Source organism: Astatotilapia calliptera, chromosome 19 (assembly GCF_900246225.1).
Source record: "Astatotilapia calliptera chromosome 19, fAstCal1.2, whole genome shotgun sequence".
NCBI classification, from domain to species: domain Eukaryota; kingdom Metazoa; phylum Chordata; class Actinopteri; order Cichliformes; family Cichlidae; genus Astatotilapia; species Astatotilapia calliptera.
In genome coordinates, this window is record NC_039320.1 from 5,915,600 (window position 1) to 5,936,478 (window position 20,879).

Consider the following 20,879-nt stretch of genomic DNA (forward strand, 5'->3'; position numbering starts at 1 on the left):
GGCATTGACTACGCTGCCATGGCCGCCGAGCAACGTGCTGACCCGGACGTCCTTGCCCTTCAGTCAACAAAAACGGGCCTCGTGCTGGAGGACACCCCGGTGTGGGACGGCGGTCCGCACCTTCTTTGCGACGTTTCCACCGGCCACCCCTGCCCGGTGGTTCCCCTTTCGTGGCGTCGTCGTGTTTTTGACTTGGTGCATGCCCTCTCTCATCCCGGCGCCCGGGCTTCGGTCAAGCTGGTCAGCGTCAGGTTTGTTTGGCTGGGTCTTCGCAAGACGGTGAAAGAATGGGCGGCGGTTTGTTCAGTTCAGCCGTTCCAGCCGTTTGCTTAAGCCCCGGGTCCTGGACTAGTTCTGCTGGGTGTTCGGGGGGGGGGGCGCATGTGTGGTGGACCACTAGAGGGCTCCACTCACACCCAGTGTATAGGAAGTATGTCCCTGTGTTTTGTGGCGCGATATGCGCAGTTGATGTTGGAGACGAATAAAGAAGGAGTGAGAACTGAGAGCTCTGTGTCGTTGATGCTTACCTCCACAAGCTCAGTATTTGACACAGAGTTCAGGCTCACTGCTGTAATATATCATAATAATCTGACAATAACTATAATATTGGCCATATTATATTTACATTACCACAGTGAGATGACTTTAGTCTCATGAACAACATTAGCTAATTGTTATTTACTAGCTAATCTTAAATGACTGTTCAGCACAGGAATGAAGCCCAACAATCATGTTTTACAGTCCTGTGGTCTCAGCCTCAGATACTCAACTAATCAAAGTGATGTCATAAAACATGAACGAACAACAAAACATTTTGTTCTCCTTCATTTCTGTCACACCAGCTGTTAGTATCATGGTTGCTAGGCAACCTGGCCAGCGCGACGAAGGCCAGACCCATTTCCGCGAAGTGCGCGTACTAGGAAGCGCTGCGGTCGCTGGATTGGGACACAGCCTGCCTGCCCATCTCATCCTCTGATGTGTCAAAGCTCAGATGGCCCCCTCAGTCACGGATCTCAGCCCAGCAGGATGTGGAGGAACGGGAGAGCCGTATTATTGATGCGGCAGCTCTCTGATGATGTCTGCAAGCAATGTTTCTACCAGTTTCTGGTGCAGGACACACCCGTTCTCTTTAACGGCGCAGCGACCCATTTGGGATCCCCTTTCCGGCGTATTGCTCGCGCTTCATAAGCTCGCATGCTTGGTGGGACGTCACCCTTTAACTGAGTTTTTATTAAAAGGAAGTGAAATTCTCCATCAGTAATAATAAAAGGTGTTTCTTTACCAAAGAATTTTCTCAGGTGGACCCGGGCGTCTGGTGGGAAGGAGAACCAATCAGCACGCAGGAAAAGAGAAGTTTGACTGCTTCCTAAATATGGGACGAGAGATGTTCATCTGACAGCTGGCACAGGCTGAGCAGTCATTAGCGCGGAGCTTAAACCACAGAGGGATTAACAGCCTTCTGCGTGTTAGTCTTCAGCATTTAAATAGACAGAAGAAGAAGACTTAAGATGAACTTCCTGCCGCGCACCGCACCTCAAAAATCAAACTTTACTGACTTTTCCATTACTGTCAGATCAGCTGGGCCAGTTAACATGAAAGGATCATTCTGTTTATTATTGATCATCTGATTAGGTCCTTCATTAGTAGTTTATATTGATTACAGCTGAGGAAACGGCTACTCAGACACAGAAAACATCTGGAAACTTCCAGCTGTTAACTCTTCACACACACACGTTTTGTTTTAGACGTCTTTAATAGCTGTTAATAATTAATAATCAATCAACCGGCTGCTGACATTTTACAAAGCATGTTTCTACAAGGTTAACTAAACACTTGCACTGTTTTCTCTGTCCATGACTGAGTGAACAATAAAGTTTGATGCAGTCAAACATGGCACCGGTCCTCTTCTTCAGTGTCGTGAAACCTGTCCTGTCTCCATGGTGCTCTGGAGGTTTGGATTTCTGGGGGGCGCTGTGAGGAGTCCCGGCTGCTGTAGTCTGGTTTCTAGCAGCAGCAGAAGCAGCAGCTGTGGGAAGTGCAGGGGTAAGAGGGGCGGAGCTTCAGCCGAGCCCACCTCCAGGTGAACCTCACAGATCCAGACTCTGCATTGAGGGTTCTCAGGCAAACTTCTTCTTTGTGGCCGTGAAACGCTCCATGTACTGAGGAGGAAACAGAGCGTCATCAGAGACCGCAGGAGGACTCGCAGCCTTGGACTCGATCTGGTCTCAGACCGCAGCACTGACCTGATCGTATCCCTCCAGGTCCCGGAGTTTCTTCACCTCAAACAGGTTTCCCTCCACCGAGAACAGGGACACCTGGGACTCGTTCAGGATGGACTGAGGGATGGAGGAGAGCTCCAGGCAGTTCTCCTCCAGGCGGAGGACCTTCAGACGGGGACAGCGGGAGACCTCCGCCGACACCACCGAGATCTGGACCGAGAATAGAGGACCGGGTTAGTACAGAGGAACAACACCAGACCCGGGCTGGGATTATCAGAACCTCCTTGGAAGTCTGTGGGATAGAAAGCTGTGGGAGACGTCATGGAGTGACCGATCAGTAATTATTGATAACTGATTGATTAAGCACCTTTGGAGAACTGTTGTTGTGGTGCTTTATAAGTAAAACTGATCTTTAATACTGGGTGAATTGACAGCACAGGGTCAGCCCTTCCAGGCTTTCCTCCTGGTTCTGGTTCTTTGGTGGACTTACAGACCTGGTTCTGGTTGAGGTTGATCTCGATGACCTGCAGCTCGGACACCTCTGCAGGGACGTTCTGGATCTTGTTTCGGGACAGATCCAGCAAGTCCAGCTGCCTCAACGTTCCGAGTCCGGAGGGGAACTCTGAAATCTGGTTCCCGGCCAGGCTGAGGGTCCGCAGGGCTTTGAGCTGGCCCAGAGTGGGGGGCAGCTGCTGGATCCGGTTTCCATTCAGACTCAGGGTCTCCAGCTTCTTCAGCTTCCCGATCTCAGAGGGAATCCCAGCTGAAAACAGAACCACAACACAACCGGGTCTCACAGGTCTGAGCATCGGGGTGGATCCGGTTTGTTCTGCAGCTAAACCGGATCTAAAGACATACAATCTGGGGATTTTTAAGTCGTTCCAACCCTAAATTAAACTAAAAAAAGCATCCAAAGAGAACAAATCAAATGCTGAAACAATAATGTGGTTGCTTTTTGCTTAGCTTTAAAACACAGGTGTAAAGGTATAACTGCTGCGGGTCGAACACTCACCGAGCCGGTTAGAGTTCAGCGTCAGACTCTTGAGCTGGGGGAAGTTTCCGATGGTGGCAGAAAGGACCTCTATCTTGTTCCCGGACAGATCCACCGTCCTCAGGTTGGCCGTGAGCCTCTGCAGCTCCTCTGGAAACTGAAAGCAGACCGAGACCAGGACAGGCAACTCAGGACAAGCGGGACAGGCGACTCGGGACGCTGTCTGTTTTGTATAGGTTAAGCTTGGTATGATCAGGCCCTGGGGTGTCACACTCTAATGGTGGCGAGTGTAGGGCTGCTCGATTATGGCAAAAATGATAATCGCGATTATTTTCACTGAAATTGAGATCTCGATTATTTGACGATATTTATTTAACAATAACAATGTATTGAATAATGACTTTAAAGATTGTCAAAAAATAATATAAAATAGTGTGCAAATACTGACAACAGTGCAAATGTTTGCAATATAAAAAATGAATGAAAAATGTAAACATCTATGTTTAGTGAACTTTGCAGTGTTGCTCTGTGGTGCAGCTACTACACCATAGCAAAGTTTACACACTGTGTCTACTTGATCCACGTCTGACTCCGCGAACCCATAATGTTTCCACACCACTGAAGTTTTCTTTACCTCTCTTTTCAACCAACGGCAGTCACTCTCCTCTCCAAATAACTTCTGCTTAGCTTTCCGAGCTTCCCTCGGGTCCTCTTAATTGTTGTGAGGCGTGTTCGAAATGCAGAGAGGTGCGCTCGATTTGCCACACGGAGCAGCGCAAGAGTAAAGCACGAGGGAGGGGCTAATAATCGGCTCAGTCATTTTTAATGATCGTTGAAAGCCCAGATCGTAATCGTGATTAAAATTCGATTAATTGAGCAGCCCTAGGCGAGTGTACGCCTACATGCTGCAGCTCTGAGCTCTCCAGTTCTGTGTGGTTTTTTTTCTTTGTCATTTTGTGTTTTTTGCTTTGTGATTTAGACAAAAACAAATGAGGAGGTGCCAGATAGCGATCCACAAGATGGACGAAATCGAACCGCAGCTGGCCACCAACAGACTTGTCTGAAACTGCTGTGTATCGATCATAACGGAAACACGGCTCCCGATGCTATCATCCAGCTACTGGACTGGACTCTCCATCATCAGGACCACATAAAGAGTCAGGAAAGAACCAAGCGGAGGACTCTGCATCGTCACACATAACAACTGGTGGACACACAGCTGAGTCCTCGACAGCTTCAGTTGCCCGGACTTATCCTCTGTCAAGTCGGCTGCAGAGCTTTTACAATAGTACACATAGCTCCTGTTGCTAAGGTCAGCATGGCTCTAAGCTGCACAGTACCAACGGATGCAGATACATCCGGATCGGGCCGTCATCATTGCTGGTGATTTTAACAACTGTTTAAAGACGGTTCCTGACTTCTCACAGTAGGTGGAAAGTGCCACCAAAGGGAAAAACACAGCAGGCCATCTTCTTCTGACCATGTGGACAGGATCCAGGATTCCTGACTCCCAGGAACCCACACAGGAGCATCTCCTGGACTGCCCACACCACCACCACGGTGAAGAAAGCTCAGCAGGCCCGCACTTCCTGAGGAGAAACAGGTTACAGTCGAATCCTTCAACCACTCCGCCATAGAAGGCCTGCTGTCATTGTATCACAAGCTCCTCATACACGCACAAAAATAGACTCCAACATAAAGACTGCACAAAAAAGTTACAGACCCAGCTCCCACCCCTTCAGCAAATCGCAGATAAACACCATCTGGGCAGGTGTAGAAAAGGTGATCACCTGCTGATTTATTCGTTTTTATACATGTGTGAACACGTTTCTGTGTGTGTTTGTTCTGCATCCCGGCGATACCACTCCAGTTTCATGCAATGACAGTAAAGGCTCTGAACTGAAAGGAGAACTGTCCAATCACAGGCTGCCCGGACTGAGACGTCTGACGCGTCAAACGGGTGTTTAAATCTTTCTGTGCATGTGTGAGTCAACTCACCTCCTGCAGACCTTTCCCCGTCAGCTGAAACACTCCCGTCTTCTGGGAGGTTTCAAGGTGAGACTTCAGCGCGCTGTTCCCCATCTGCACCCGCAGCCAGGTACCAGCCCTCCACTTGCAGGGCCACCCGAAGTCCTTCCAGACAGGCTGATGGATCAGCTGACAGCCGTATCAGCGCTCCTCCTCGTCAGCAGGTATTGATGAGATCAGACAGTGAATCCCTGCAGGTGAACAGTCTCTCAGGTGTCCTCGCTCACAGACCTGTGAACATGTTTGTGTTTATTTATTTTTATTTTTTTGCCTTAGATACCGAAATAGTATTTTAATTTACATCCGAGTCATAAAGAGAGAATATTTACAACTATAGAAGCAATTGAAACAATCACATAATCCGAAATAAGAAAAACAAACAAAACCAACAAACCTACAAACAAAAAAAACAAAAAAAAAAACCCAAAAAACCGGATGTGTTGGTAGGGGGTGATCCTATAAATATATACTCTCATACATCACAGTTATTGGTTTGTAAAAATAAAATCTGGCCTATGAGGCGTGATATATTTGACCCAGTTTTCCCAGTATGATGTAAATTTCTCCAGCTTGTGGTTAACAGAAGCTGTTATCTTTTCCATGTTATAGATTTCCATTGTGAATGTTTGTGTTTATTAGTGAGATTTGAACAGAGGCAGCGTGCAGATGTTTCACTCTGAAACTGAAGACTGAAGAACAAAGTGAATATTCAGAGAAAAGCTCTGCATGGGCTGCTGCTGAGCTCACAGACGTGCTTTGTCTCCACGTCCCGCAGCATCATGCCAACGTAAGGCTCCGAGTTTGGCTTGAAAACCCTGATTCTTTTCTCTAAGCGACCCGTCCTGACCTGAGCTGAGGGAAACAGTATCAATATCCACCTGTGCTGGGCGGCGTAGGATTTAAACTTTTTCCCATGTTGATGCACAGATGAACAGATCAAACACTCCCTGTGGATTAAAGGTGTTTTATAACAGAGAAGGCCTGCAATAACTCATTCACGTTAAAAATCCTCAGCTAACTAACATACAAACCATTAGCATCGTTAATAACTGCACTTCACCAAGCACCACGCTGACTCTGGCAGGCAGGCTTCCCTAAATTTACAACATTAATCTTCTAAATTTGCCGCTTTATCCCAATTTGACCATCAGTGGTCCTGACCCAGCTTTGTCAATAATGAGTGTGAGGGAAGAAACCGGACTTATCATTGGCTTTCTACAGCACACCCCAGTAATGTGTAAAATGCATTAGTGTTGAAGCCTGAGCTCAGTAAACGCACTTGTGGGAAAACCTCCTCCTCTGTAGTGTTAAACACACCTGGAGTTCTCCACGGTCACCACAGGGGCCGCCAAATCCCCCAAACTGAGGCGTTCCAGATCAATGCTGTGGCAGCAGAGAGGGGCTTCAGCTTTAAGGTGGACTTTAAGAGGTATTTAAGGTGGTCAATTTCTTGCAGCGGGGCAACCTGATGCACACCCACACTCACACACCTGTCTCTCTAAAGCAGGCTAACGCTCACCCTTCAGCTGTCACAGGAGGTAAAGGTGAGTCACGTGTTCACCTGAGACCTGAGAGGTGACACACTCACCGTCAGCAGCCTAATCGGCCCCAGTCTCTCCTCACTGTAAACACACTGTAAACATTGATGCCACCGCCACCCTGCTAACAGTTGAGATAACCGGAAACGGCTCTGTTTACATACCGACACAATGTCGCCCTTTGACCCCAGTGTGCAAGTGTCGCGTGTCCAGGTGCTGTGCTTAAATTTATCCGATAAAAGGACAAAAAATAAAGATCAGTAGAAAAGTGAAGCTCGGAAGCCGCCCTGACTCTGCGCTCCTGCTTCTTCTTCTTCTTCTCTAATGAAAGTCCCGCTCAGGGCTGCAACGCCGCCACCTGGTGACAGACGTCACTGAAATCCTGAACGACTTTCTTCTTGTCATGTGACCTCAGCAGGGTGTGACGTCAGATTTTGGTCCATGATTAGGCAGAAAGAGACGTTAGTTAGTTCCATCCAACATGTACATTTCAAGATTCTGCGACATTGATAGAAAATGTACCTTTTGTATAACTGAACTTGAAAGTGTTACTCATTTGTTTTATGGCTGTTCATATAGTGCTACATTTTGGAGAGAGCTTGAAAATTATATACTGTGCAAGACAACATACGAAATCAAAATTGAAGAGAAAAACATTATCACTTATTTTGAAACTAAAGGAAAAAAATATGTGCCATTGTCAATCTTTATATCTTGTTAGGGAAATTCCATATACATAAATGTAAATTTCAAAACTCAACCCCATCATTTAATTTGTTTTTGATTGAAATTGAATATTATTTAAAATCTCTTAAATTAACTTCCAATAAAAAAGGTTTATCATTGATTGAAATTCATTCAGAAATGTTTAACAAATGAGCTGTCACGACTTTCAAGTACTAAATTATGAAGTCTGTCACATCCCCCCCCCCCTTTTTTTCCCCTTTATTTATTTGTCCTTCTTATTTCATTGTACTGTATATTGTTACTTTTATTTGCCTTGTATGTCTACTGTTCACGCTGAACTGGAATGACTGGCTGTTCACTTTGTAATTTCAATAAAGTTTGAGAAAAAAAAAGATCTCTCTGGATCCTGAGGGGTCGCTGTTGCGGTCAGCAGCCGCCAAACGTTTTCGCTGAAGAAGAGAAACAGCAAAAACAAACGGTCGGGCGGGCAGCGGTGAGGTTCGGTTCTTCGGTTTTAACGGTAAGAAAAAGCTGGTAACCGACACTAGACTGTGTTTAACCGACCGCCAGAGGCAGCTGAACGGTGCCGGTGTGTCCGTTAAAAAAAGCCTTTTAAAGCTGCTTCAAAGTCCGTTTAAAAATGTGGAGATTTAGTTTGATGGCGCTTGCCTTCACACGCAGAGCTGTGAGCTGGAACCCAACAGGGTTCTGGTTCGGATAGATCCGGTTTCAGGTTTGAACACCTGGTCCAGGTGAATATCAGAGTCTGAGGCTGGTGTGGTTCAGGTGACGTTCCTGTCTTTCAGATGCATCAGTGGGATTTGTCTCCGTTCTCCGTGACTCCAGCTGCCAGCCTGCTTTCTAAGTGTGTCTCCGTGGGAGCACTGTCTCAGGTAAGGACACGAACAAGTGTTTAGGAGGCTGAGGCGGTCTGTCAGAGCAGCTTTACACTAGGGCTGCACGATTTTTTGGCTTAGAATTGAGATCACGATTCTCTTTTCCAGTATAAATATTTATTGCACTTATTAACTGCACATCAACTTCGTAACAGTTGAGACCGAACATAAAAACAATAAATAAACATTAAAAATAACAAATGTCTCACGTTTTGTTGTCGCCGCTAAATGTTGTACTGCTTGAAATTCCGTCTCCACCGTTGCTCGACGCTGCGTGTATAGAGCAGGTAGTGCAACAATAGAAAAATAGTTGCGGGACGGCACTGTGTAGCGTTTGTCTAGGGTGTTGATCATTTTCCTAAATCCCTCGTTTTGCACAGTGTTGATGGGAGCCATATCTTTGGTCAGGTCATAAGTAATAGCCTCCGTAATTTCTTTGTGCCTGCGGGAGTTCGACGGGTATAGGGAAGCGCTGTATAAGGTTCCCGTTATTGATGTTTGGGTGGTTGACCGGTGTTCCAGATCTACTGGCGTTTAGATCAACTGGCGTTGGTCGAACAGATGTGTGGCAGTCTTGCGTTTCAGTAGCTCCTACCGACAAACCAGCAAAAAAAAACGCCAAATGTGTCATCTGTGACACTTGTGAGGTTATCTCAAACACACTCCGTCAGTCTTGATGCTGTTGAACAACAAAATGTATAAAAATGTGGCGAGTTTACCTGGTGATATCCTCGTGCGCGACGCGATCGCGAAAACAGCAAACAAGTAACACCACGCCAATGTTGTTCACAGGACAGCAAGAGTAAACGATCGGGAGACTCTTGTCGTCGTCATCGTTCCCCTCGCACGGTTTATTTCTCCGAATTCAGCGTTTTTGCTTCACAACTACAGCGAGCAGTTTACTTTGTGCGCTAACATGGAGTCGAGTCAACCAGCGCCACCTCTGGCCAAGTGCCACAGCCTACAGCCAGATCAACCTGTGACACACATCTGCACCACGTTTGAATCAGTGTCATGCACATTTGTACCTTTCAATTGTGTCTGTTTGTGCGTCATGCAAATAAACCTTTGAAATGAATGAAACGATATCATATATTCCTTATTGGCCTACATTTGTACAAAATTCCAAATTATATACACAAAGTCATAGACATCACCACTCCAATTGGTCATCATGATTTTGATATTCTCTTTTTCCATAACAATGAAATACACCTTGGACAAATATGACACATCAATATTTCATTAGTGTTGTAACATCACATCCTGTAAGCATCGTTTGTCTGTGTCTGTTCCCTGGAAATTAATATTTCCAGCCAATATAGGCAATTCATCAACATGGCTGGAGTTATATACAGTCTGTATAAGTGTGGTTAATCTAATGAACATTTGTAAGGAGATGGCAGTTACTGTGAATTCACAGCAGTTACACAGTGATTAGTAATAAACAGAGCCAGTGAGAGTGAGTGGATTTAAGAAAGTCAGTGACTCAGGTGTGTTGCTTGGTTTGTCATCTGTTTGTGAGACTGGAGGAGACGTAGAAATCCTTTGTTTTAAATCTTAGTTAGGAAGATTCCTGTTTGAAAACAAGCACTTTCTGTGAGGAATGCAAGAAGTACATCTGCAGAAAGCACACAGTTACATTCTGTCCATCATGTGGACAAAATTGAAAATGTTGAGCATTGAAAAACTGAGAACGTTGGGCAAGTTCAAAATACGTGTTTGTAAGAACGAAAAACCAAATTGTTCCTACAATAGTTATGGAAAGTCTAACTGTTGTATGTCTGTGTTCTACATGTTTATCTGATGGGAAAAAAAGTTGCTATTGTTTTATTGCAGTTTTTGGATAATTCTGAGTGGATTTACACAGTATGGATCTAAATGACCTGCAACAAAATCAATGTCAATTGTTTGTTCTTCAACATAATACAAGGGTTAATTTCCAAAACTTGCTTATGATCTTCAATTTGTAGCAGATCCACTATCACACAGCAGCTGGAGCAGTCTCCAATGGAGGTCAGTCCACTACTACCATAGCCTACTACTAGATTAACTTGTGACACATCTGCACCTGCTGCTATGATCACATTGAGTAGAGGCTGAGTGGCTGCACTTACCCCTGGTACATCCAAATCTGCCCACAAACATGTTGACAGGTGCAATGGCAGCAATGTGGATTGTCAACACTAAAAACAATCAGTAAGCAAAGACAACAGGGATCACTTTTTTCTGTTTATTTAGCACCCACAACATTTGTCCACAACACTGTGTGGTACCACTTTCCACAGAAGGTGCATTCAATCTGCAAGATTGAATGAGATTGTCAGGGTCATTGTCTGACTGTTTATTACTAATCACCTGCAGTACATTCACAGTAACTGCCATCTCCTTACAAATGTTTATTAGATTAACCACACTTATACAGACTGTATATAACAACCAACTCTGAAATGTTCGTTTGCAGAGGAAAGACACAGGCAGACTATGCTAACGACATGTGATGTTACAACACTAATGAAATATTGATGTGTCATATTTGTCCAAGGTGTATTTCATTGTTATGGAAAAAGAGAATATCAAAATCATGATGACCAATTGGAGTGGTGATTTCTATGACTTTGTGTATATAATTTGGGATTTTGAACAAATGTAGGCCAATAAGGAATATATGATATCGTTTCATTCTTTTCAAAGGTTTATTTGCATGACGCACAAACAGACACAATTGAAAGGTACAAATGTGCATGACACTGATTCAAACGTGGTGCAGATGTGTGTCACAGGTTGATCTGGCTGTAGGCTGTGGCACTTGGCCAGAGGTGGCGCTGGTTGACCCGACTCCATGTTAGTGCACAAAGTAAACTGCTCGCTTTAGTTGTGAAGCAAAAACGCTGAATTCGGAGAAATAAACCGTGCGAGGGGAACGATGACGACGACAAGAGTCTCCCGATCGTTTACTCTTGCTGTCCTGTGAACAACATCGGCGTGGTGTTACTTGTTTGCTGTTTTTGCGATCGCGTCGCGCATGAGGATATCACCAGGTAAACTCGCCACATTTTTAAACATTTTGTTGTTCAACAGCATCAAGACTGACGGAGTGTGTTTGAGACAACCTCACAAGTGTCACAGGTGACACATTTGGCGTTTTTTTGCTGGTTTGTCGGTAGCAGCTCCTGAAACGCAAGACTGCCACACATCTGTTCGACCAACGCCAGTTGATCTAAACGCCAGTAGATCTGGAACACCGGGACGGATTTTCTCCTGTCACTCTCTCGTCATCCCTGACGTGCTCTCCGTTGTTTTTTCCCTGCTAATTTTAGCATCACACGGCACCGCTTCTGTATCACGTGGTATAAGGCTCCGCCCTTGTCATTTGTTGAGCAGGAAGAGTGAGCGCTTGTTTTCATGCAGATTACGTCCCGGATCAAAATGCGGTACAATCGTCGTCGTCTTTTTTTTTTGTTTTGTTTTTTTTAATCGTTGTCATTTGAAAATGAGATGCACATAAGTATGAATCGAGATCGCGATTTTCTAACGATTAATCGTGCAGCCCTACTTTACACGGTTCAGAGGTGTCTGAGGACAGGTTCAGATCTGAGTGAGAGTTGACCTGTGTGATCCGGTTCTGATCCAGACTAAAGCTTGTGAGTAAAATCTGAATCTGCTTCTGTCCCACCTGTCCTCAGGAGGAAATAGACTCCGCCTCCAATGGTACAGGCCCCGTCTTTTCCTCTCATCTGCAGGAGGCTGAAGACCAAATCAGAATGCAGAAGCAGCTGGATGAGGTATGTGCATGCAGCTGTCTCGGGGATGTGCTGGGACGTTATGTCAGAGTGCAGAGCCCCGCCTGCTTCGATGCCTGAGCCGGATGTCGGCCAGATCGGATTTTTTAATTTTCTCAGGAGAAACGTTGTTTTGCTCTCCTGCCTGCAGCTCAGAGTGAATGATGTCATTCCTGAGGGATTCCTGAGGGATGACATCATCCCCTCTAAGCTGACTGCAGTCTGTCACGCTCTGTCACCGTGAGAGACAGCCTCTGATTTGGGCCTAGTGCTGATGATGAGCACAGTCGTCATGTTTTTAAAGGCAGACTAAGAACCTCCACGGAGCAGCTTCGTGGATCCTGGTGTCTCTGATTGGCTGCTCACGGCGCCTTCACTTTGTTGTTTTCCTTTTCTAGTCGTGGTTAGCTAATTAAACTTTGGATTGTGTATCTTCTGCATTTTCTGAAGAAACTGCAGTGTGGATGCTGATAGCTGAATGTTAAGTTAAAAATGTTAAATAAACTGAAAAATACAGAATTTTTCACCTGAAAACAAAAGTTCAGAACTGCTGAAAGCTGACGATCACAGAGAAGAAAAAGTTGAAAAGTAGCCGAACATGTTTAAAATGTGCATTTGAAAAAGCCGAGTAATGACAAAAGAAAATTTAGAGTCAGAAAACATCTGAACGAATGTTAAAAGTTCAAAAAGTTTGAATCTGTTTGTTTTGAGAGTAAGTTGAATGAAAATTTGAAGATTCTCCCATTGAAATAGATTGTAAACTTTTGTTAAATAAAGTTGAATAATTAAACAAATATAAATGTTAAAGATGAGAAAAATACAAGTACACATGGTGGTTGAATGGTTTTTCTAAGTTGAGCGGCGTGAAGGAGATAGACGGCGAAAAACGTATGGAAGATGAAAAGTAGAAGAACAATACCGTGGATGCTTAATCAGCATCCACACTAATTACTAACTAGTCCCCTAACGTGCTGTAAGTCCCTCCTCTTGGCTTTGTAACTATTCCTACATTTCTGCAGCTTTCAGACTCATTCACAGGTTAATGAAACCAGTAGCTAGTTTTGTATCTTGTAACTAGTCCTGTGCATCACAGCGGGTCTATGCTAGCATCTCCACAGCAGCAGTATCGCTTTATTAATAGATTCCTGTTTTGTACGTTGGCGTGCTCGGTGTGTCATTTATGAACACGTCTCACCAAACGCTTCCCATCGCAGAAACTCTGATTTGAGCACTGACGTCTTAAGCGCGTCGACTGCGGGCGGTGACAGGTGTGCGCTCGCTGTGGGTCCGGTCAGGAGAATGAGATGCTGTTGTGTGAATGAAACAGCTTTACCTGCAGGAGCTGTGTTAAAAAGACAGTGACTGCACCGGGGCTAGAAGTCATGTGACTGTGTCAGCTCACGTAAAGGTGTTTGTTTCCTGTTTGCTTCCTGTTCGTGCAGATGCGGCTGCGGCTGGAGCTGCTGCAGGTCGACGAGCAAAGCGCCGATGTCGCCCACAGCTTCCACCTCGGTGAGTCCAGGTGACGTCATCATCACATTCGAGGGGTCGATGTTTTTAAACCAACCTTCACTCCAGACCTTATTCTGAGCCACGCCCCCTCTGATCAGGTGCTTTTGTGTCCTGCAGCTCAGAGGTTCCAGATGCTGCAGATGCTCGGGGATCATATGCAGGAACTGCTGAGAGAGCAGAACAGTCTGAGGCAGCGACTCATGAAGCCGCTGGCTTGCACCAACCTGCCCGTGCACGCTCACCTGCACAGGTAATGCCTGATGCTCAGTGTGATTAAAGTGGTCCGTGGCACTCTGTAACGGTCTGTGGTGTGTTTCAGGTTCATGGTGGAGTCCCTGAAGCTGATGATGGACTTCATTGAGACTCTGGAGGAGAAGCTAAGCGCTGCCGACAGCAGGACCGCAGCCAGAGACCGTCTCGCTCTGCTGGTCAGTCACACGAACTCACTGGTTTGGGGATGGCAGTAGGCCACGCGGTACGCAGACAAACTAAAGCCGTGTGCCACTGTTCATTTGATACACCTGAGAGAATCTGTGTGTACCAGACTCCATTCACAAAAACAGGAAATTTACCTGAGAGAACAGGTGAGCTAGTGTCACCCTGAGGTCTGAACTCATTAGTTTGGATCATCACAGTCGAATGCAAACGTTTGTTTTCTGTGAGCTAAAAACCGATGTTTTATGAATGGAGTCTGGTGGGTTTGACATCAGCAATGTGGGGTATTGTACAGAAATGGGTCAGAGACGGGAGGCGGGGCTTGACTGAAAAAACTCTTTGTGCGATGCAGCATCAAGCTTTATTGATAAAAACAAATTAGTATTGTTGACTGGGCTCTTCTCTTGGCTCCGCCCTTGGCCACCTCCCTGTTCATGGTCATTTCCTGTCAGTCTCTCACACACTGAATAGCATCCTCCGATTGGCTGCAGAGTTCATCCCAGCTCAACTGTTACCCCTCTCTCTCTCTCTCAGGACTCCTCGCTCGCCCAGCTGCTGATCCAGGCCTCAGAGATGGAGACTTTGTCCAGTCAAATTCTTCAGTGGAAGTCAGTTGATGGATGCAAGCTGGTGACCTCTGACCCCTAACCTTCATCATGTGTTGCACTTTGAATTTATTCTAGTAAACGTTTGCAATAAAATCTTTCACATTTTCCATATGCAGTTTCTGATTGGTTATTCAACACAGAAACAAGGTAACCTTTGACCTCTGCCTTGGTTTCAAAATGAGAGCTGAAACTCTGAGCATGCAGGAAGGTGTGGGAGGATCTGATCGGTTGTAACTGAAATGCATGTTTAAGCTGTGTGAGGTCATTGGGTGTGGGCATGTGATCTTCCTACCTAAAAACAAACAAACAAACAAACAAAAAAAAAACGTGAGGGGGCTGAAGTTTCTCAAAGAGCCTGCACTGATGCTGCATAGGTAAAAGTGGACAGGTGAGGCATTTGTGGTGCAGACAGGTGTGTTCAGAGGGCTGCACTGATGAAATCATGATGCAATGATGAGATCATGGAACAGGCTCAGGTGGTTATCCACAGAGCCCCGCCCCCTCCTGTACACGTTTTTAAGTGTGGTTTCTGTCCGTCGTGGGAGCTGCTCACAGATCAGCTGATTTAAACCTTTAACGTCCATGTGGCTCGGTGTTACGCGATGACGCCACTACAGCTGCATTCATTTTAATCAATTTTAAACTAAACCATTATGGAAAAACTTCTAATAGACAACAAATTAAAGGGAAATGAAACATCTGATGTTCTGAATAAAGTTGTTGTTTTTTTTTGTTTTTTTTTTTTAAATAAAGCCTGAGTGCTTCCGGTTGGGCTGGTGGAATGACGCGGTGTTTCCGGTGTTTTGGATAACGCGCCTGTGGTGGAGTCTTGGTCCTGCTGCCGTTTAACGAGCACACTCACGGACACGGTAAGACCCGCACCTCTCTCCGCTCCCGCGAGGCTCGGTTCTCCGTACCGGGCCCGCTGCCACGGCCGGAAGTACGTCTCTATCCGCGTGAGCGCACCGAGCTAACAGAGCTAATGCTAGCCGCTCGGTCCGTGCTAACTGTAAACAGCTGACGTGTTATTCGATAAACAGGCGATCGATCCGCGCGACTATCGATCACGTGATGAGGAGCTGATCGATGTTCTGATCAGTTCTGTGTGATCGGACAGGCCGAAGGGGTGAGAGGCACCGGTGAGGGCCCGGGGTCCCGCTCGGGTCATCCAGACCTCCACCTGAGTCCAGAGAGCCGACGTGAGGGGCCAAACGGGTCACCGAGAAGCTCCATGGAGGGGTTTCCTTTAATTTGTCACCTCCTGGCTCAAGCGTGAACATGTGTTCAGCTTCACATCTGATTGATCGGTGGCTCCAGGCAGCTCCTTTCAGATATCGGAACACAAAGAAAGGATCGACCCCAAAATCACAGATCGTGCGTCCGTGTACTGAACCAGGTGTGAGGACAGCCAGAGAGCTATGCAGGGGGCTGTTTTCCGCTCTTAGTGCCGGAGTCTCAGAGTTGCTGAGATGATGAAGCCCTCCATCAGCTGTTAGAAGCCATGAGACAGAAGCATTGATTGGACAGGCTGGGCAGCGTCCACGATGATGACATCTCGACCATCTCAAATTTAGCTGCAAATCTTGTGCTCCAGAGTTTGAACGTTTATGAGTGCTTCAAATATCAAAAACTTTCCAGGATGTTTTTAAAAACTTCCAGCAGGTTTCTTCACAACTGTCCTCACGGCTCATTCTCACCATCAGCATGAACAGCATCTGTAACCTGGGAGTTTGGCAGTTTCCAGATGTTTCTATAATTATCACTTAAAGCAGGGGTGTCAAACTGCAGGCCTCGAGGGCCGGTCTCCTGAAACTTTTCCATGTGTCCCTGCTGCAACACACCTGAATAACATTAGTAACAAGACTCTATAGAGCTGCATGCTGAGGTGGCAACCCCACCTCCACTCAAGTGAAGTAGTGCTTGGAAAAATGTACGTCTAAAAGTACTTTAAATGCATCGTGTTCATTCATGAGCGCCTGTCAGGTCTTGCTAATGACCTACTTGTGTCATTCAGGCGTGTTGCAGCAGGGACAGCGGCCCTGAGGACTGGAGTTCGACACCTGTGGCCTACAGCATTATTCTGTTAAATATGTGCATCATTTTCATTTTGAGAGCTGCTGCAGGAGTCTGAGGATTCACTTTAAATCATTTCATGCATTCAGATACATTTAACAAAATCCACAGCTCGTTCAGGGTGAGCGGGCGCAAAGGTCGAACTCAGAGCCAGTCTGAAGTGAGCAGAAACGATATGAACGAACGATCTGAAGTTTTGCAGTGTCTGATTTTTACAGTGAGCTTCGGGCGCTGGTTCAGATTTCAGAGTGGATGGTCTTCATCAAGGATAAATCTCTCAAATCTGAACAACTTTTATTTTCTCTCCTCTGGACAGGAAGAGTGAGGCTGCCACCACCACCTGTCAGCTGACTTGCTGAGCACGCTCAGTAGGAGGGGTACCCTCCACAAAACTCTGATTAACACAGTAAGTAAGTGACTTGATGCATGCTCAATCATCCAGGTGAGGAAGTCCCAAAAAGTTGATTCTGTTCATGTGGACGTAGCAGCCGATCCCTACTCCCCATGAATGGTACTGATGGTCACCGATCAATCAGTAGTCATGACAATTCAGGATGATCATTAACATGATTAATGATCATAAACTGACTTCACAGCCTGTTGTTGGTCAGTGGTGCAGATGTGCTGTTTATAAGGTTGGAAACTGACGAAGTCACCTGATGATGATGAAACGTTTCTCCCACTGAAAACATCCTGATGAACAGAATCAAGTTTTTGGGAGTAAGTGTGTAAATGTCACTGACTCCTCTGCAAGTAAACCGAGATAAGAAGTGGCAGCGTGCCGCACACAAGCACGCCGTGACCACACTTTTTATTTTCAGGTCTAACTTGGACCGCCATCATGGTGCTCGCCGACCTGGGGAGGAAGATCACCTCGGCGCTGAGGTCACTCAGCAACGCCACCATCATCAATGAAGAGGTGAGTGGGTCGAATCTGAGCGCCCAGCTGACACCGCCATGGTCTGTGACTCACCATATGTGTTTCCAGGTGCTGAACGCCATGCTGAAGGAGGTGTGCGCCGCTCTGCTGGAGGCCGACGTCAACATCAAGCTGGTCAAACAGCTGAGAGAGAACGTCAAGTGAGTGTGATCGTCCTGATCCCGGCGTCCGAGTGTCCCGTCCAGGTGTGCTGAACTCTGCTTGTTTTTGTCCCTGCAGGTCTGCCATAGACCTGGAGGAGATGGCATCGGGTCTGAACAAGAGGAGGATGATCCAGCACGCCGTCTTCAAGGAGCTCGTCAAGGTCAGATCGTCTCGCTGCCAATGCTCGATCAGGTTAAACACCAACAGGAAGTTGTTGAGTCTAACCATGCAGTGTGTGTGTGTGTGTGTCATGTGACCAGCTGGTGGACCCCGGCGTGAAGGCGTGGACCCCCACTAAAGGCAAGAACAATGTCATCATGTTTGTCGGTCTGCAGGGCAGCGGAAAAACTACGACCTGCTCCAAGGTGACCCACACTCACCTGTCATAGACCCCCCCCCCCCTTACACAGGCCCCGCCTCCTGCTGTGTTCTCACTGTGATTGGTGTGTTTCCTGCAGCTGGCATATTACTACCAGAGGAAAGGCTGGAAGACCTGCCTGATTTGCGCCGACACTTTCAGAGCAGGTTAGCGTCACTTCGTAGACTCACTTCCTGTCAGTCACATGACCGCCATCATCATCTCCTCTCCTCTCTCAGGTGCCTTCGATCAGCTCAAACAGAATGCCACCAAAGCCAGGATCCCCTTCTACGGCAGGTGAGTCTCGGACAGGCGGCGTCCCTGGTGTTACCTCTGGGTGATGAGTTCAGGGATCTGCCGAACGTGTGTGTGGTGCATTCACGTACCTCCTGACTGTCCGTGCTCCTCAGTTACACAGAGATGGACCCGGTGGTGATCGCCTCAGAGGGCGTGGAGAAGTTCAAAGCAGAGAACTTTGAGATCATCATCGTGGACACAAGCGGACGACACAAACAGGAGGACTCGCTGTTCGAGGAGATGCTGCAGGTCTCCAATGCTGTGGTGAGTCCCTGAACGCACCACCTCAGGTGCAGTCCTGCTAAGTAGAGCAACAGGAAGTGTTTGTGTGTGAAGGTGCCTGCCTGTTCTGGACTCAGGTGTGTCCCTGGTCCTGTTTCCGTAGCAACCCGACAACATCGTGTACGTGATGGACGCCTCGATCGGGCAGGCCTGCGAGTCCCAGGCCAAAGCCTTCAAAGACAAAGTGGACGTGGCGTCGGTCATCGTCACCAAACTGGACGGGCACGCCAAAGGAGGAGGAGCTCTGAGCGCGTAAGCCTAGCGTCCTGTGCTGCATGATGCTGTCATACGACTGTTACGGTTTACCTTCTTCTTCTGCTGTTTCCTGGCAGTGTGGCGGCCACACGCAGTCCCATCATCTTCATCGGAACGGGCGAGCACATCGACGACTTCGAGCCATTTAAGACGCAGCCGTTCATCAGCAAGCTGCTCGGTAAGCACGCGCCAGGGGGAGGGGCATATGCACGGACGCACGCTGAGCGGCTGTCATTGGTGGACTAACTGATTACAGTTAGTCCACTTTTTTTTTTATTTTTTTTTTTAATTTGACTGATTCTGGATATTTGAACTGAGCCGTTTCCATGGAAACCTGTCGACTCCTCTTCCTGTCAGGAATGGGTGACATCGAGGGCCTGATCGACCGAGTGAATGAGCTGAAGCTGGATGACAACGAGGAGCTGATCGACAAGCTGAAACACGGTGAGACGGCGAGCACGCCACCCACACTGCACTCTGGGTAACCTCACTAATCTTAACCTTTGACCTCTGACCCGCAGGCCAGTTCACCCTCAGAGACATGTACGAGCAGTTCCAGAACATCATGAAGATGGGCCCCTTTGGACAGATCATGGTACACACTCACCTGAAACTCACCTGAAACTCACCCGAGGCTGAGAGACGGCTTGATGACTGTGTGTGTGTGTGTGTGTGTGTGTGTGTGTGTGTGTGTGTGTGTGTGATGCGTTCAGGGTATGATTCCAGGCTTCGGGACAGACTTCATGAGTAAAGGCAACGAGCAGGAGTCGATGGCTCGACTGAAGAAACTGATGACCATCATGGACAGCATGAATGACCAGGGTAACACGCGCGCGCGCACACACACACACACACACACACACAGCTGGTCCTGATGGATGACCCGATGTCTCTCCACTCTCTTGGGTTCTGCAGAGCTGGACAGCAAAGATGGAGCGAAGCTCTTTAGCAAGCAGCCCAACAGGATCCAGAGGGTGGCCCGGGGATCAGGGGTCGCCACCAGAGATGTCCAGGAACTCCTCACCCAGTACACCAAGTTCGCCCAGATGGTCAAGAAGATGGGAGGCATCAAAGGACTCTTCAAAGGTACCGACACCTGCTGAGGGGGTCTGAGAAGGTTTTCAGGAACATGTGAGAGGTCAAAGGGAACTGAGCGGGTCTGCAGGTGTACAGCGTCCTGCCACTGACGTGTTTATGGCGTGCTCGCTGTGTTTCAGGAGGAGACATGTCCAAGAACGTGAACCCGTCTCAGATGGCCAAATTGAACCAGCAGATGGCCAAAATGATGGACCCCAGAGTCCTGCACCACATGGGTAAGACCAGAACCCAGACCCAAACACAGGTTTGCTCGCCTGCAAGCGTCCTGGAGAGTAACACCTGTGTGTGTGTGTGTGTGTGCGTGTGTGTGTGTGTGTGTGTGTGTGTGTGTGTGTGTGTGTGTGTGTGTGCGCGCTCGCACGCAGGCGGGATGGCGGGACTCCAGTCGATGATGCGTCAGTTTCAGCAGGGCGCCGCGGGCAACATGAAAGGCATGATGGGATTCAACAACATGTGACCACCAACCAATCTGCTGCCTTATCTACAGGCTCCGCCTCCAGACAGTCGGAGGGGTGGGGCTTAGAGTTACCTGTTCTCTGCTGCTTTCAAAGAGAGGGGGAGAGGATGTTTCATTAATTTAAATGTGTAGGATGAAAATGGAGTGTCATGATTGGACGAGCTAATGATGATGATGATGAAGATTAGTGATGTATTTTTGGTGTTTAATAAACGTTTGTATTTACACCATTTTACACCTGCTGTGTTTTGTTTGTTTGTTTGTTTTTTCACACAAGTA

At 47.1% G+C, this 20,879-nt stretch overlaps 3 protein-coding genes across 6 annotated transcripts; 2 read left to right on the forward strand and 1 right to left on the reverse strand.

The window, feature by feature from the left end:
• Window positions 1–1,734: 1,734 nt before the first annotated feature.
• On the reverse strand, window positions 1,735–7,154 carry lrrc57 (leucine rich repeat containing 57). 3 transcript variants are annotated; one of them, XM_026152777.1, is made up of 7 exons: window positions 6,729–6,931; window positions 6,556–6,621; window positions 5,209–5,469; window positions 3,232–3,367; window positions 2,714–2,982; window positions 2,244–2,429; window positions 1,735–2,159 (listed from the first exon to the last, which is right to left on the reverse strand). In XM_026152777.1, exons 3-7 carry the CDS (start codon window positions 5,290–5,292, stop codon window positions 2,118–2,120), a joined length of 717 nt encoding a protein of 238 aa, XP_026008562.1. In that variant the 5' UTR covers window positions 5,293–5,469; window positions 6,556–6,621; window positions 6,729–6,931; the 3' UTR covers window positions 1,735–2,117. The 3 variants fall into 3 exon arrangements, with proteins under 3 accessions (XP_026008562.1, XP_026008560.1, XP_026008561.1); XM_026152775.1 differs by lacking the exons at window positions 6,556–6,621; window positions 6,729–6,931 and adding an exon at window positions 6,941–7,154; XM_026152776.1 differs by having other exon boundaries at window positions 6,556–6,931.
• A 723-nt stretch (window positions 7,155–7,877) lies between these two features.
• Window positions 7,878–14,805, forward strand: haus2 (HAUS augmin like complex subunit 2). Its single transcript, XM_026151287.1, has 7 exons — window positions 7,878–7,983; window positions 8,270–8,356; window positions 12,046–12,144; window positions 13,584–13,653; window positions 13,771–13,903; window positions 13,973–14,081; window positions 14,623–14,805. Exons 2-7 carry the CDS (start codon window positions 8,270–8,272, stop codon window positions 14,734–14,736), a joined length of 612 nt encoding a protein of 203 aa, XP_026007072.1. The 5' UTR covers window positions 7,878–7,983; the 3' UTR covers window positions 14,737–14,805.
• Window positions 14,806–15,450: 645 nt separating this feature from the next.
• Window positions 15,451–20,835, forward strand: srp54 (signal recognition particle 54). 2 transcript variants are annotated; one of them, XM_026151286.1, is made up of 17 exons: window positions 15,451–15,565; window positions 17,086–17,179; window positions 17,591–17,688; window positions 17,758–17,849; window positions 17,929–18,013; window positions 18,114–18,218; window positions 18,312–18,378; window positions 18,451–18,508; window positions 18,622–18,772; window positions 18,894–19,042; window positions 19,123–19,223; window positions 19,403–19,489; window positions 19,567–19,640; window positions 19,759–19,867; window positions 19,961–20,131; window positions 20,263–20,358; window positions 20,509–20,835. In XM_026151286.1, the coding sequence occupies exons 3-17, from the start codon at window positions 17,611–17,613 to the stop codon at window positions 20,598–20,600; spliced, it is 1,515 nt and encodes a 504-aa protein (XP_026007071.1). In that variant the 5' UTR covers window positions 15,451–15,565; window positions 17,086–17,179; window positions 17,591–17,610; the 3' UTR covers window positions 20,601–20,835. The 2 variants fall into 2 exon arrangements, with proteins under 2 accessions (XP_026007071.1, XP_026007070.1); XM_026151285.1 differs by having other exon boundaries at window positions 17,086–17,175.
• The last annotated feature ends 44 nt before the right edge of the window (window positions 20,836–20,879 follow it).

What these genes read in the sequence shown, in the direction of transcription:
- srp54 (XM_026151286.1), top strand. Translation starts at nt 17,611, where the DNA reads ATGGTGCTCGCCGACCTGGGGAGGAAGATCACCTCGGCGCTGAGGTCA. An exon ending in CAGCTGAGAGAGAACGTCAA is followed by an intron (nt 17,850 to 17,928) that starts GTGAGTGTGATC and finishes TTGTCCCTGCAG; the next exon opens with GTCTGCCATAGACCTGGAGG. An exon ending in GTTCATCAGCAAGCTGCTCG is followed by an intron (nt 19,224 to 19,402) that starts GTAAGCACGCGC and finishes TCTTCCTGTCAG; the next exon opens with GAATGGGTGACATCGAGGGC.
- lrrc57 (XM_026152775.1), bottom strand. Translation starts at nt 5,292, where the DNA reads ATGGGGAACAGCGCGCTGAAGTCTCACCTTGAAACCTCCCAGAAGACG. An exon ending in GCTGAACTCTAACCGGCTCG is followed by an intron (nt 2,983 to 3,231) that starts GTGAGTGTTCGA and finishes TTCTGTTTTCAG; the next exon opens with CTGGGATTCCCTCTGAGATC. An exon ending in TCAACCTCAACCAGAACCAG is followed by an intron (nt 2,430 to 2,713) that starts GTCTGTAAGTCC and finishes TTCTCGGTCCAG; the next exon opens with ATCTCGGTGGTGTCGGCGGA.
- haus2 (XM_026151287.1), top strand. Translation starts at nt 8,270, where the DNA reads ATGCATCAGTGGGATTTGTCTCCGTTCTCCGTGACTCCAGCTGCCAGC. An exon ending in CCGTGGGAGCACTGTCTCAG is followed by an intron (nt 8,357 to 12,045) that starts GTAAGGACACGA and finishes ACCTGTCCTCAG; the next exon opens with GAGGAAATAGACTCCGCCTC. An exon ending in CGCCCACAGCTTCCACCTCG is followed by an intron (nt 13,654 to 13,770) that starts GTGAGTCCAGGT and finishes TGTGTCCTGCAG; the next exon opens with CTCAGAGGTTCCAGATGCTG.